This window comes from Excalfactoria chinensis, chromosome 14, assembly GCF_039878825.1.
Source record: "Excalfactoria chinensis isolate bCotChi1 chromosome 14, bCotChi1.hap2, whole genome shotgun sequence".
NCBI lineage: Eukaryota > Metazoa > Chordata > Aves > Galliformes > Phasianidae > Excalfactoria > Excalfactoria chinensis.
Genome location: NC_092838.1, coordinates 11,303,374 through 11,318,857, shown reverse-complemented (window position 1 = coordinate 11,318,857; position 15,484 = coordinate 11,303,374). Strand labels below are relative to the sequence as shown.

The window sequence follows — 15,484 nt, the reverse complement described above, 5'->3', positions numbered from 1 at the left end:
CGCTAATTTACTGTTTTGTTTGGAGAGCGCTTGGCTTCTTGCCAGTAAACCAGGAATTGGCGAAACCGTGTCATGATGAGATCGCCCATTAATAGTTCTTCCTTTTGTGGGCTCTGAAGCTGAGTAGCCTGCTCATTTTGAGGAGTGGGGGGATCATTTTCTTATCTAAACGCTGATGGCAGCGATTTTTGCAAAACCGAATGCATCAATGTTTTACCCACTAAAAGCAATTGCAACTGTTCCCCAGGGTTTTAAGAAAGCATCGCTGCCACATTGCTTAATACAGGTGTGCTTTCCAGCATCAGGAAAGAGTGTGCAGGGCAGCAGGAGATGCCCCGGTTCTCTGGGAGCTTTGGGCAGTTTGTTGGGTTGGTTTGACGTTTCAGAGCGTTTCTTTCTTAAAAAGAGCTGCAAAATTGCCCTTTTATTTGATTTCTTTCCCTCAGTTTTATGTTTGTGTGAAACAATGCAATTATTTTCAACCACGCAATTATTTTCAATCTTCTCCACACCAACCATTTTTTTTTCTTGCAGAGGAGGAGGAAAAAATAAAACTCGATATTAAGTGAAGGTTGTTACCTCTGGGCCTTATTTTGTGTCTTCCAAAGAATATTACAGAAATAAAGCTCGATGAAGTGCTCAAACTATTATGGGGCTGGAACCAGGCTGAGCTGCATTGCTGTTCTTGCCCACTGTCCAGTAGGAGTTTGCTTCTCTCCCGAGCAGGGATCCTGTGTGAGCACGGCTGGCTGCCAGGAGGGGAAAGTGCAGAGCGAGTCCTGTTAGAAATCTGGAGTACAGTTCATTTTGGTGGTAGTTATTGCCTAGAAAATAACTGGAGTGTTTGAGTTTCTACATAAACAAAGATGGTTATGTTGCAAAACTGAGCAATTGTGGAGAAGTTTTTGTGGAAGGGAAGAGTTGCATCTCCTAAGCTTTTTGACATTGTATTTCACTGCGTTAAGTGTTATGGCTGGCTAAGCTGATGTTTAAGAATGGGCTTAATGAAGGCAGATGCAGTTGTACTGATATTATTTCATCAGTGTAACTTTTCCTTGTACAGAAGGAATAGATCAGACAGTTCTCTCTAAAACTTCCTCCTGGAAAATTGTCAGATATCCAGAATGTTAAAATAATGGGTAAAGCTGCTTGTTGCAGTGCCTGCTTTCAGAGCTCCATAGGGTGAGCTGCAGGCTCCCCGTGTATCACACAGTGTGCTGCTCAATTCGTCCTTTGACAGCTGGGTCTGCTAATGTTTGAGTAATGTGAGGAAAGGGTGAGTTCAGCAGAGCTGATAGTCCCAAGTGTTTCTATGCTGAAGCTCGCTCCTCCTCGCCCTGCCTGCCTGGTCCACATTGGCTTCGCTTTGTATCTGATAACACTTGTTCTGCTATTGACAATTGGATCTTGACAAAATCTGGGAGTTTCTCTATAGAAACTTGCTTGTGTGTGTGTAGCTTTGCGGGAAAGTTCATTGACGTTAGATAGCACAGAGCTATTAATAGAGTTGGCTATAACCTATTAAAAGGATTTCTATTAATACTCACAGTGGTTGCTCTGTATTCATAACTGTAGCAGTTCTGCTTTGTGCTTTTAATCTTCCAGCTCAAATCAGAGAAGCACTGAAGTAATAAATAACCTTTATCCTCCTCAAGCCACAGGTCTGACCTGTGAATCTCACCCAGCTGTCAACATGTAATTTCCTCCCCACTCCTCAGACTCTCTCTATGTAGCCACCCATCTTCTGGGACGCCTTTTTTGGTACCTCTCTGGTACTTTTAGCACTTTATTCTCTTTCCAAACATGGTGAGATTTTGGCTTAATTTTTGTGTCACTGCATTGCATCACATGCATCTTTCTGTAGGAGTGAATTGGTAGAAGACTATCTGTATTTCTATTACACGTATTCTGGGGCTGACCAAAGCCATAACTACAACTCAAGGTGGTGTCCTTTGTCAATTAATGTAAGTGATGCTCTCCTCGGAGAGCGTATGAATGGGCACGCACAGTTTATATGCATGTGATGTCTGTTTAGATCTAGGTCTCCTAGGTGCACAGCATTCTTCTATCACAATCTTAAGTAGTCACAAACCTTACTTCCCACTTCTTTCCAAAGGGTACTTATAAAGTAAATCATGTTTCATGTTCTGCAGAGAAAAGGTTATGTGTGCTGAAACTGGCAGGCATCGTTTTCATTCCACTTACCAAGTTATAACTTGGAATTAACCCACTGGAGTCTAGGGCATTCTTTGTTAGGAGCCTGTGTGAAGGAGGTACCAAGAGCACAGCTATGGAGCTGGGGATAGGTGTAAGGCTGGTAAGGCCAGCAGGTGTGCCAGCAGCCATGGGGAGCTGGCTGCCAGGAGGAAGGAGCCCATCTGCACTGTTACAGGTTACCTGGGAGCGTAGGCCAATTGCATCCTGCCTTTATTAAGCTTTTTGGCTAGCCAGATGCATTTGGTAGGAATAATATCAGTGGTGTCCTGTCCTGCCTTTGGAGACTTTCTTTCAATATAAGGAGAGTTATTTTCCTGCATAAACAGTCTTTTTAGCTCAGAGGAAAAGGTACAGTGACTTTCTGTTGTCAGGTTTTTGTTTAAGGTGGTAGGGCTGACTCTGAGCTGTGTATGAAACCCAAGCTGTTATCAATGCTCATTGAGATACCTAATAACAACAAGTGTTCACAAACAGAGACAAATTGAGCTGGTTTCAGCTGTCAGCTTACCCCGTGTACTTTGTGTTCTTGTGAATTGAGTATCTGTAAGAAATGCTGGGGGCAGATGAGGATAAGCAAATGCACAGTGGCAAGTGTAAATAGCAAAATGAGATTTGAAACAAGTGTTTGGAGAGGGACCCAACTGTAAACTATTGAGGCTGTGATAATTTCAAAATGGACAACAGGAAGAGCCATGTTTGACCTGTCTTCTCACTTCAGCTCTGTCAGAATGCAAGCCTACGTTTATTGTTTTTGAAAGCACTGTATAAATTGTTACTCTGTGCCTTTCCATATATCAACTACATCTATTTTCATTCAAGGAAGCTCCTGTCTATTTCATCTACCCCTCACCCCAAATATCAATATATCAAAATATCAATCAGCACAACTCGTGCAGTAAAGCATGCTGGGTTGATGTGAAGCAGTGTTTGAGACTCTGGCCTTGCCCAAGGTTGTGCTCTGCATGGGCAGCACTGGCAGGGCAGATCAGTGAGGTGGAACAGGTGGTGCCACGGGCCTGCTGCCAGATCCGAGTACCTCTGAGCAGTAGGACTTATTTCAGACAAACCAATCTAGTCCTGTGGGCTGAATGCCTGCTTCATGCAGGAGCACCCAGCTGTTTGCCTGCACTGTGCTGTCAGGATTAGGCTTTTGAGGTGGAAGAAGTTCCATTTGTATCTCCAACTCTGTCGTATCCTATGTGCAAGTCAGGAAACTCGCTTCAAAAGCACCAGCCTCATCAAAGCCAAATCTCTGCTTCAAGTGCTGCTGCTTGGACTTCCCACATTAATTTATTTGCATGGTAAAGCAATACATTATGTATCAGATGATTACTTGGTGATGTTCTGGGATTTTCACACACCGTAAGAAAAGTATTTGCATTAAAAAGATTGTTTTTGCAAAAATAGTTTCTGCAGCAGCTGTTTGTATTCTGGAAAGCATCCATTTCAAATTCAGATTGCACAGTAGAATCTATTGAGCTTTATTTGCTTGTTCCAGGAGCTCCTGGGGGCAGGATCCTCTTTAGGTAACACTTCATACCTTGTCAGTTTTCTTTTCTTCCTTTTTCTTTTTTTAATCTCTCTCAAAAACAAAAGAGAGGGGAGGGGAAATAGAAGGGAACCCAACCCCAGGAATATTCAAGTAACTGCTGTTCCAGCCCTGTGCATCCCTGAGGAAGAAGACTCCAATGAACGCTGGCCTAGAGCAGTTGTGTTGTGATACTTCGCTTCACCACGCTGAGCAGCTGTAGGACTCGAGCTTCTGCTGCACAGTGTCCTGTAATGACAGGCTCTGCTCCATTACATAACTGCATGTTTCCTTTCATTGCAAGAACAAGTATTCTGCTTTAGGCTAAACTTCTGTTTTAGTAAATGCATGTCTTATTGATTCTTCTGCTTAATCTGTTTGTATTTGCCTTGCTCTGCTATTGCATGCTCTGTCTTTGTGAGTTCTTATGAAGCTTCTGAGAGAATCAAGTGTACGAGTGTGGGTTTGATTTCTGGGATAATGGAGTGAAGCTTACGTATATATTTGCCTTTGTGGGATAAAACAAGCGAAAAATGAAGTAAAAGAAGGCAAGTGTTACCTTGTGACTTAGAATGCATCATGATTTTTGTTATTTGCAGTGTGGCATGGGAAGGAAGCTTCATGTCGTAAATGGTTTCATCTCTTAAACTGGTGCTAAAAGTGCTGTGTCTGAGGCTGCACAACGCTTGTTCTGCCTCAGCTGCAGACATGGTTTCCATGGTAGTTGTTTCTTTCTGTGGTTTGCTTTCTGTTGCTAAACCTATAACAGGAATTGCTCTTTGTGCTCCCAAGTTATCTGGGTAATACCGCGTATCTTGTGGAACTTGCTCCATAACCCTGGAAAAACTGCTTTTAATTGAAGTGCATGCTCCTTTCTAGGGGGGTTTTCTCTTGAATTCTAACTTTCTTGTTCTTATTTTGTTTTAGTTCAAGTTATTCTTCAGATGCTTTGGATTTTGAGATCGAACACAAAATAGATCCAGTGTTTGATTCACCAAGAATGTCACGGCGTAGTTTACGGTTAGCTGCTGCAGGATTTAATAAACCAGATAGTGCCCGAAATGATCTCCTTCATGACAGCTCTTACACCGGGAATGTGTCATTCAGGGAACAGTCTTCTAAGTAAGCATTTTCTCTCCTCACAAGATAATTTCTTGGTTGGAGTCTTGAGGATTCTTGTTTGAACACGATAATGCAAAAATGGATTCTTTGCTGTTTCGTTTCTTGTTCTCAGTGTTTAACATCAGAACTTAGTGTATGTGTTTTACAGTGAATACTTTGCAAAAAGTTCTGTGTAGATGCATAGAAGTAAAAATTTTCTCTGAAACCTGATAGTGACTGCCTGGTTATGTCAGTGTTGAAAACGTTTGTCTTTTTATTGCCTTTTTTTTTTAAAGTGAGAGAAACAGAAACTTGTATCTGTTAGTGCTGTATTTCTGTTTTCTCATGGCTTTGTTTCCTAGGATGGTGAAGCAGCGCAAAAGCATAAACAAACAGTCTGGCAGTGTGAGAGATGTGCCAAGGAAAAACCTGTCCAGCTCTCCCATCTTTAACCAAAGCAGTTTCCTCAGCCGTGCCAGTGATACGTCAATGGTATCCACCGTGCTGGATGAATCTTCGATTCGAGAGCAGACAGAAGTTGATCATTTCTGGGGTAGGTCATGAATGCTGTTGGCCATATTGGTTTGTGAAGACTGCTTATAGTTTGTGTGTGAACATGTTTGCATCTTCCCTCTCTCACTCACCTGTTTTCCCATCATGCCCCCTATATGTACCTCTCCTTTTACTGTAGATGTCTGCTTTACTAAGATGCCTGCTGGAAATTCACATTCCATTGTGTGAATTTGATTTTGTTAGCACAGTCAACATAGTTCATGTTGCAAAGTGAAGTTGTTTTTCTGTTTTTATTGCTTCAAAGTGTTAATTCTATCAACATCTACGTTTGTGAGATTTCTCTTGAAAAGCCAAAGGAAAAGCATATTTGTTACAGGTAGAAATGTGCTTGAACTTAAAGTACCTTAATCTGAAAGTGTGAAGTTAGTGATACCTCAACATTTCCTGGGAGGTTTTTGTGTATGATTGGAGTTTTTCCTAAATATGTATCAGCATTCTTTTCTGGAGCCAACCTCTTCATCCGAAGAGAAAATGTGAGAGTCACCTTCATAAAGTGCCGTGTAAGAGATCAGCAACTTACTATAGCACCCAGTTCAGACTGCTTGTTTCTAATCAGTATGTTTGGGACTGTCCCAGGGTGACAATGTGAAGAATTGTTTCAATCTTAATAGAAAGCATGGGTTACTCCTCTGTGGTAGCACTGTATTTTTAAGATTCTGTTTCAGAAGTAGTTACTAAGCAAGAAAAACAGTGTAAGCTTGTAATCAGCTGCTTTTAATTGAAATGGATGCTAAGAGAAAGTATAATTGTCATCCATACTTGGCTGCTTCTGTGACAGGACACTTATCATAAACTGTTAGGCCACTACAGTAGTACGTGAGTATATGGATCTTCTCATGTCATGTGGTGTAAAAATATTAGATCTTAAGGGACTTTTCTTTGCAGTCTTAAAGTTAGCAGGACCCCTGCTTTGTGTTGACATCACATGAGCAACTATGATGTGTGGCTTTTCCTTATCTTTGTGAACAATTTTTTTTTTCTTTCTTCTTTGAAGGTCTTGATGATGATGGTGACCCTAAAGGTAACTGCGCTTTTCTTTTGCTTCTCCATGAGTTCTGTTTAATGGTAATTAGTGATGTTAATAATTCTTGCACTGAACGTTCTGCTCTTGGTTTGCTAGGTAGTGATGCCACGCTCTTGCAGAAAAATGGCGATATAGCAACAGCAGAAACGCAGACAACAATGATAAATGGGTACACGTGCAGTGACTGCAGCATGCTTTCTGAACGGAAGGAGGTTCTTACAGCATACTCTGCTTCTTCTGTGCCATCTTCCAGAATTTACTCCAGGGACAGGAGCCAGAAACATGCATCTAGTAAGTAATGTTCTCTTGTGCTTTCCCTGTGTAGCAGAACAGTATGTGGTTTAGTTGGTACATTTTCTACGTAGTGCTAATTAAGTAGTTTTCCTACCCATCAATAATGAAATTCTTGTGATTCTTTTTATGAAATACCTTTTTATGAAATACCTTTTACGTGTCAATTGAACCTCCTAGTATCATAATAGATTACATGCTTAAACTGACACAGAACACAATGGGCTGTTCATCCAGCACAGGCATTTAAGCATCTCTTGATCTGTTATTGGACCTACATTTGTCCCTCCGTGGATTTTCAAATAGGAACTGTTTCAGTGTGGTCCCAATTTCTTATGTGATTTGAATTTTCAAGATGGAGCAGAGTCATTATTTAAGCAGTGCTTCTGTTGGCCAGGGAATTTCTGAGAAAGAACTCTTCTCATTTAACCTTATAGTGTACTTAGTGTTTATTTAGGAGCTGAACCTCAACTAGTGCAACCACTACAAGAGCTACTCCAAAGGGTAAAACTGTTTTCAAGTAGACTTGCAGTGACTACATTCCTGAAACGTGGAACTAAATCTGTAAATAAGGCTCTGCCTTTCCAACACAATCTCCATTCTCTGCAGAGTTGGCCTCATGTCTCGGCTGCGTCTGCCTGCCTCTTGCATAGCACCCTGAATTTCTTGATGGCTGGTAGTCCTCAATGATCACTACTCCAGTGGCCTGAAATTTAAAAATAAATAAATAAATAGCCACTTTTAGGACTCCGTAGATGTGTTATTCTTGAATGATGTGTATTTCAGTGAGCTATAAATCTTTGGATTTTGGACCATGTGGTGCAACTTGAAATATTTGAGGCGAGTTTTCCTTTTTGGCAATTGTATGGCATAGGTAGGAGTTCTGTTGTCTTGACATAATGAGCTGCTTAGCAACACCGGATAAAAGCTGTTCTGTGTTCCAGAGTGTGTGTTCACCAAGGAGAATCTGAAAAATGAACTCACCTTCACATGTTCTTCTGAACTTGAATCTGATGTTTGGGTGAAATGGGTGCTGGGATGGAGGAGCCCAGAATCATGGCAGGCTTCTGGAGTGTGGCTGTTTCTACGAAAGCAGCAGCATGGAGGGCTTCATTCCTGCTGCTTTAAAGGGGAAGCATCTGTAAAGCACCTGAGACAGACCATTGCAGTAACTTTCTTCTTCCAGTGTAAAGAGGAGGAGAAGATGAAAAGTTATCTCCCTTTCAGACCAATAGTGTTTGGAGCTTTGACATCACAAAATCAGTATCAGAAAACCTTAGTTATGTAAGCGAGGATTTCATTCCTATTCACTGGAGTTCTTAATTTTCACTGAGAAAAGGTACTCTTGCCTTGAAGACAGATAACACTGGCATTTTTGACAGGTTGAGTAGTTCATGCAAAAACATTGGCCTGTAATACCGAATGCATCTAGACTTCTTTGTTCATGCTTGCTGAACTTGCATAAGTTCAGTATCCTGGCTAAACTGAAGCTTTTGATACTTTGTTCTCACTTTTCTGCAAGCAAAAGCTCGTGGGCAAGTAGAGGTGCACTTTTTGCAGGTAAATAATTTGTGTTCACACTTCTTTTTCAATAGGGGGCACCTATTTCTACATGAGTAAGATTCTGCGATTGGTCAAACATACTGCAGCTTCTCTTGCATCACTATTAGTGCAACTATTTCAAATGGTTTTGCTGAAGCAGAGTTATGAATCTAAAGGTACCTTTTCAGTTGTCTTTCTTGGTTTCCACACAAAACCAGTGTGTGCTTTTTGTTGTGTTTTTCTTCTTACGGACTTCTATGGCACTGTGGTGTTTATCTATAGTCCTGGCTGGCTCCTGCTCTTCTATCTTTTTATTATTATTATTTTTTAACTTTCTCACTTTTGCTACACTTTAAATATTTTTCTTCTGTTTTCAAATTATCAGGATCCAGGCATGTGAGAAACATCAGTGTCATAGTTACGATTCATGTGTTGATTTTTCTTTTTTTACTAGGAAATGGCAGAAGTTGCTTTTCCAAACTGTTCTGTCATAGCGTGAAGCCTGAACTTTTTTCCTGTCAGCATTTGGGTACCTTCTTACCCTTCAGTCCAATGCATACTCAGAGCTTCGTTATATCTGTCTTGCAAAGCTAAAAGTGCAGTTGTTGCTCCGCACATCTTGTTCGATTCTTCTTCATTTTTCCTTCTACATCATATGCTTTCTGAGTGAAATCAAGTGCTGTAAGCAGAAAGGAATTGATTTATTTATTTTTTTTTGTGATTGTATGGAACTCTTTTTGACGTTCATTCTGGTCCTTTCTGCCTTAGTGCTTTATAACTCGTAAGTGCTCTCTTCTCAGTTACTGAACGTTTCTGTTGGGAACAGCACAAGGATGTGGCTCATTTGACAGACAGGCTGATGGGAATAGGGATTCAGGATATCATGAGTTGTTACTTAGAATTTTTTTTAAACTAGCTTTACTATTGAAAAGAGAACTTTTTAAAACAAAACCAACAAAAAATGCCCCTTTTTTCTTAAAGAGGAAAAAAGCAGGATTACACAAGGTAGGCTTCTTCCAGGATCCTTTTTCTGTTTTCCTTCAGGTAACCTGGCTTCTAATAGCACTCCAAGTGAGTTTGTTTAAAATCTGTTGATAGGAAAGGCTTTGAAGTTGAGAATTATATTCTACTGATCCTTTCTGGATATATTGCAGCTCACTCAGATTACTGTGGAAGCATGAATATAAAGGAGTTTTACAGAGAGGATAGCCATCTTGATGTAAATGAGGAATCAATATGTAAGTATAACAATTTGTGTTGCCTTTAGCCTTGGGCTGTATGTTACGCTGTTGCTGTGATAGTGGTTTGTGCTTCATGCCTGTGTGGAAGCTTCAGAGTAAATGCTTACTTTCTAGCCTAAACACAAAGGATAGAAAAGTGATTCCCTGGCATTTTGTACCATTGTCCCAGACAAGTTTTAGTGTGTTGGAATTTGCTTGTTGTTTTTTTGGCTTGGTAACTGTTAATATGAAGTAGACTTGTTCATGTTGTCTTGTAACATTCTTAATTTGATCCTGGCTTTGTCGCATTAATCATCTGTTACCACAATCAACAGGTGATGACTGTAAGGGGAAGAAACAACTTGAAATACACACCACAGAGCACATGCAATCCTCCAGGGCTAAAAGGGTAGCAAGGACCATTTCGCACATCTTTTCTTATGCAGGTTGACTTGGACCTTTTTTATTTTGCTTTTACTTTGCATCATTCTGTTAATCATTCATGTTGTTTTGTTGTTTTTATCTTTATCTGTTGAGTAGACTAAGATGTACAGTGTTCAGGAAATCGATTTACTGAACGTGCTTGTCATTTTGACTTATTGTGCTGATATTGGCTCTTGTACAGGCTTGGTAGACTGCTTACCTAGTTAAAGTGTGATGAAGGTATACACCTTGTGTTTGAGAAAGAGAATTCAGATTGTTAGCTTATCGTGTTTTGGGGAAGTCTGTACTCTCCATAGGGTGGAAAGCTGCCTTAAAGCAAGATACGAGGTATTGAAATGCAGATGATTTGAATAAAGGGTTTTTAACATCTTATTTTTGTTCTAGTGATAGTCAATTTTTGCAGGACTCTTATATAGTAATAGAACCTTCCCTGTGAGATGAGCGTTCCCTAGCTTGAATGGCAGAGGCATCAAGAATCTGCTGAATGCTCTTTGTTCAGCAAAGGAAAATGATTTGAGACCCTTCCTTCACCTAAATGCTTTGCAAAATATTGGGTTGGTATATCTATAATCCCTCAGATTAACCCAGACATAGCTGCTAATCTAAAAGTGTAGGATTACTTTCTAAGTTGGTATTACGTAGTGTGTTCTGTAGAGTGAGCAGCCCTAGTTGTAGATACAATAGCTGTTGGCTTCTGTGGGGTTTCAGTTACTGCATTTTGTCTTAGTGTGCTGCATTTGTTTTGCTTTCAGAGACTCATACTGAGAGTCATTGGGAGCATTCCATGTAATGAAAATATATTGCTGCTTGCATCCTGCATCCAGTAGTGAATGTCTGTTTATCAGCACATCTTGGATATCATTATCAATTTTTTTTCTCTAGAAATTTAAACTGTAATTATTCCCCTCTTTTTAAACATGACTCTGGATAGTAAACTTGATGTAAAATCTAGAACAAGAAAGATGCTTATAAAATGATGTGCTTAAAGCGTATTTTAATGGAATTAATTTTTTTTCCATTAACTGTTACGCTTGGCATGTTTATCTAAATGCCATGCTACAAAACGTGAACTTAGGCTGTTGTGAAGAAGGAAGTGGTTTCTTACTACACAGAGGTTGTTCTCCATTGCATCTATTGCTGTGCAAGAGAATTCTGTTTCTAAATTTTCTTGCTTTTACTTAGATTCATATTTATTGGTGGTTTGTTTTGGTTTTTAATACTGAGAAAAACAAGTCATTGAAAGGTGTGGTTTAATACTGTGCAGAACGCGTAATGGTAGGGGGATGATGGAGTCTTTTCTACTGCATGTATTGCAAAGAACCTTACGCTTTTTAATATGTTGCCATATAGTTAATTTGTTATAATCTAGGTTACTTTGTGCTGCACGTGTTGCAAGCAGTGGGAGCAGCTGGAGGGCTTGTGTCCCAGAAGGTGTTGTCTCTACTTTGGCTGGCCGTTCTTTCCCCAGGTTACTATCCTGATTTGTGTGTGTTGTGTCTGTGTATGTTGCCTGTTCCTTCTTGACCGAGTAGGAAGTTTGCAGTAGGTGGCTTACATTAATTCTGCTGTGCTTAGGCTGTAGCTTTCATAACTTAAGTGCACAAGCTGCTGTGCCTTATTGACCAAAGCATGCTTAGTGAGAGAGTATATTTCTGCTCACAGACATAGCGGGACACTAACTAGTCTGCTTAATGGGGGAGTGAGCATGTTAATAGCCCAGATAAGGGGTGTCGAGAAGAATGGTGTGTGTTTGGTTTGGTATTCGCTTCCTGTCATGGCATTCCACTTAGTGAACTCATTCTGCTAATCGGCGTGCTTCTTGAAATGTGCTGAGGTCTTCAGTGCATGATAACTTGGACTCAACATTTCTTGCCGAATTTTCAGGAAGATGGCATTGCTGTAACCACTGAGCATTTCATCTCTTTGCATGGCTGTTATTTTTGTTGAGTAGCTGAGGTTGTAGTGCTGCCATACTGTGATATGCATCTAGATGTAAATAATCTGTGTTGCCTGTGCTCATGCATTGCTCCGCTCTCCAATGTACTCAAAGCCACAGCTGCATGTCCTGTGCTTGGTTTCCTTTAACATGTGGTGCAGTAACATCACCTCTTTTGTCTTCTAGGGAGAGCAGCTTCTGGCATCTTCAGGTTGCTTAGAGCTGGCTGGAGTCAACTTCTTACTTTGATGTCTTTGCTGAGGGTGTTTATTGTTAGAAAGTATGTATCAATTACAAATACTTCTGTGTGCAAATTCTATTCCCAGTTATAATATGAAATATGATAATATTATTTCTTGCAAACTTTCTTCTCTAGATGCCTTCCAAGGGTTTCCAGGCTGTTGCTGTTTCTCATCCCACTGCTGTTTCTAATAGGTATGTGAATTGTACAGGTTTCTTACCAATCAGTGTATGTTTACTTACTGCTTTACCAAAGAAGTACTTCTAGTTGGACTCTGGGTTCATTCAGATGATATAGAAGCTAAAAAGGCCAAGCTTTGGTTTGTGAACAGTTTGTGAACGCTTTCAAAGTACTGGTGAGTCAGCAGGCTCTTGTCTCATGAAAGAAATAACTTTAATTTCATGGAGCTTTTCAGACATAGCAAGTAATTGTAAAAACACCGAAATCTCTTTTTCTTTATTCATTTTCATAGGAGCAACATTGAACTCATAAAGAGTAGGCTTTTGATTGTTGTCAATCTGCATAAAAGCTGATTGCTTTTGGTTGCTGACGGTCTCCATGAAAGTGTGTTTATGGCTTTTTATTCCCAAAATCCCAAAGCATTCTTTTTCTCCATACTTAAGTTGCTTGAAATACCGCTATCTTAGACAGATTAGCTGGCAATGTTCCAGGCCAGTTGTCTTCTTTGAAAGAAACTCCTATTTAAAGTATTTACTGAAATTATTGAATTCTTTTTGAGAAGCATTTTCATGTCTTTTTATATCATAAAAAACTTCTTTCAGAAACGTAAGGAGTTGTATGAGGATGAGAAAGCAAGAAGTTATGCTGTGTAGAAAATGCTGTTTCTTCTCACTAAAATATTGCAGAAATAAGTATCATCTTTATCAGATTCTGTGTTTTCATGGAAGCATAAGCTTTCTCCAACTTCTTTTAGACATTGTGCAATGTGGTAGGAAGTAAATAGGGTGTAGTGCAAAAATATTTTCCAGTATGGTAAAAGTTGTTAGTATGGCCTGTCTTATTCAACAGATGAAATCTGTGTCCCAGGGAAGCAGTAGTATAAGATTAAGAATGCATAATATATAAGCAGAAGTCACCTGTAAGTGGTACTGGTTAATGCTGCCTAATGCTCTTGGGTGCTTGACTTAATAGTTTTGAAGTATTTAACTCTTACTGCAGCTGGAGTAGCGTTTACTATGTGACAAAACATAAGGTAACTTCTGTCCGTAAATAGAAACGCAATTTGTAGATTGAACTCCCTTTTTGCTTTTGTTTTTCATTGCTCAAGGTTTATGGTTCTGGGGGTTTGACAGATTTATTGCATTGTTGCCTCTGTTGAACCGGACAAGAATTGATAAAGTCCAGAGCACAGATTACTCTACTTATATTCCTGATCCACATCCTGATTCTTCTCATTCTGTAAAGCCTCCAAAGGTAAGGGAGAACAGTCTAAGCAAGAATTTCCTCTTAAGACCTCTTAACTCCCCTCTCTTTGGCATTTTACAATAACCACTTGACACCCAAGAGTAATAAAAATTATTTTTAAAAATTAAAAAAGTAAATCTTTACACCTTAGGATACCATAAATATATTTGATTCTGCTCGGATAAGTGAGCTGGAGAAGCAGATGGCCTTCGTGTCTGACAGATGCCATCATCACGATGAAGAATATAGCAAAATGCTGCTTCTACTCCATAATCTTCAAGATCAGGTTGCCCAGATGGGTGACAGAAATGAAATATTGAAGCTAATAAGAAACGTGATGGATCAGCATCTTAAAGAGAAGAGACTGGAGGAAAAGGTAAAGATAAGTTGATTACTGACAGTTTCTGAGGGTGATCAAAGCACTGTTTTATTAATGCAGTTTATTAGTGATTATCTTTCTGGTGCGGAATTGACTTATCCTGTTATTTATTGTGTAATAAGCACTCTTGAAAGTCGTGGTCACAGAATGAAAGAAGTGCTGTGTTTAGCAAATCTCCGTGTTTTATTTGTACTCAAAGTACGTTGCTTTTTTCTTTCCTGTTTTTAAGACTGACTTCTTGGCTTTACATCAAGAGCACAACTTGCGCATCATAACATTAGAAGATCTTCTAAGAAAACTCTCTGCTGAATCCAAGGTATTGAAAGTTAGCTTTTCTAACTAAATATTGTGGTGATGTTCTGATGAAATAGACAACAAACAGTTTATTTTCCTCTATCCCCAAATCTGGTATACTGCACTCTATCTCTGAACGCTTGTTCCAGTCTCACTGCTAGTGTTCTCTTTTTTCTTCATTCTTGGCAGTGTTTTCAGTTCAAAGGTTAATAATTATTCTCTTGACCAGGAAGATGGGTGTTTTTTGGGATAAAATCTTACTATACAGAGGCACAAATGTAAATGAAGTAGGAATGCAGCCTCGTATAGCTGGTGCTAGAATGTCTCACTTTCTCACTTGATGTTTTTTATTCTCTGTCACTTGCATTATTGTGTTAAACCAAACTTCTGTTCCTCATTTTAGGACATTCAGAAGGAGCTTGAAATAGCCAAAGCAAAAACAATAAGGTATGAGCACTCAATTTTTTTTTAGTTTTGAAGCTAACTAATGGTGATGGGCATTTTTGAAGTACAGCTATTGGTTATTAGTTGTTGACAGACTTCTTGTGCTTTTACAGATGCATAAGATTTCTTCCTCAAACTGCTTAGCACACAGTAGTTGGTTTTGATGCATCTTACACACACACACACATATATATATATATAATATATATATAATATTATATATATATATATATAAAATAATCTTATCAACTCTAGCTTTCATCTGTGGTTTTGGTTTGTCAGCTATACTACTGTCTGCTAACACACAGTGTAATAGCAGGAAAAAAAAGCACAGAATTTCACTGACTGGTTCCCTGTTGGGAAGAGAAAACACTGTGAATTCCTATTTTTACATTTAATTGAAATAGCTTTGGAATGCTGGCTAGCACTTTTTTCCATAGCGCACTCTGAATGCTCATGTGTAGTAGCTGTGTAATCTGCTTACAGGCTCATCTGAAAACAATAACTTCATAGGCGGTGACTTGAAACTTGCTTTAATCAGTGGCCAGCTCAGGCAATTAAAGCTTGGCTGGTCTGTCAAACCAGAAATCTATATTTGTTGGGGTTTCTAAGTTGTCAGTGAGATGTTCTGAAAGTCATTGCTTCTGGGTTTGTTCAGAACTTTGAAATATCCTGCTTCTGTTATCTTCATCTTAAGTGTCTGAAAGCCTCCAAGGAACTGCAAGCAAGATGGATGATATCCATCTCAATGGATAAGTGAACTAGGAGAGCACTTTGTGTTAGACAAATACATTCTCATGCCTTTAGAATTTGATGGAATGATTG

The 15,484-nt window shown here is 39.4% G+C and overlaps 1 protein-coding gene across 10 annotated transcripts in view; it reads left to right on the top strand.

The window, feature by feature from the left end:
- The window catches only part of SUN1 (Sad1 and UNC84 domain containing 1), a 28,342-nt gene that overhangs the window by 7,156 nt on the left and 5,702 nt on the right, over nucleotides 1-15,484 (top strand). For 3 of the 10 annotated variants that reach the window (XM_072349684.1, XM_072349683.1, XM_072349687.1), the window contains 14 exons: nucleotides 4,673-4,867; nucleotides 5,209-5,399; nucleotides 6,414-6,440; nucleotides 6,540-6,734; nucleotides 8,330-8,452; nucleotides 9,431-9,514; nucleotides 9,832-9,942; nucleotides 11,310-11,408; nucleotides 12,063-12,156; nucleotides 12,253-12,311; nucleotides 13,406-13,551; nucleotides 13,694-13,918; nucleotides 14,151-14,237; nucleotides 14,619-14,662. In XM_072349684.1, the coding sequence (XP_072205785.1) occupies nucleotides 4,673-4,867; nucleotides 5,209-5,399; nucleotides 6,414-6,440; nucleotides 6,540-6,734; nucleotides 8,330-8,452; nucleotides 9,431-9,514; nucleotides 9,832-9,942; nucleotides 11,310-11,408; nucleotides 12,063-12,156; nucleotides 12,253-12,311; nucleotides 13,406-13,551; nucleotides 13,694-13,918; nucleotides 14,151-14,237; nucleotides 14,619-14,662 (1,680 nt within the window). The remainder of the gene's footprint in view (nucleotides 1-4,672; nucleotides 4,868-5,208; nucleotides 5,400-6,413; nucleotides 6,441-6,539; nucleotides 6,735-8,329; nucleotides 8,453-9,430; nucleotides 9,515-9,831; nucleotides 9,943-11,309; nucleotides 11,409-12,062; nucleotides 12,157-12,252; nucleotides 12,312-13,405; nucleotides 13,552-13,693; nucleotides 13,919-14,150; nucleotides 14,238-14,618; nucleotides 14,663-15,484) is intronic. The other 7 variants (XM_072349686.1, XM_072349685.1, XM_072349689.1 and 4 more) reach the window with 7 other exon arrangements.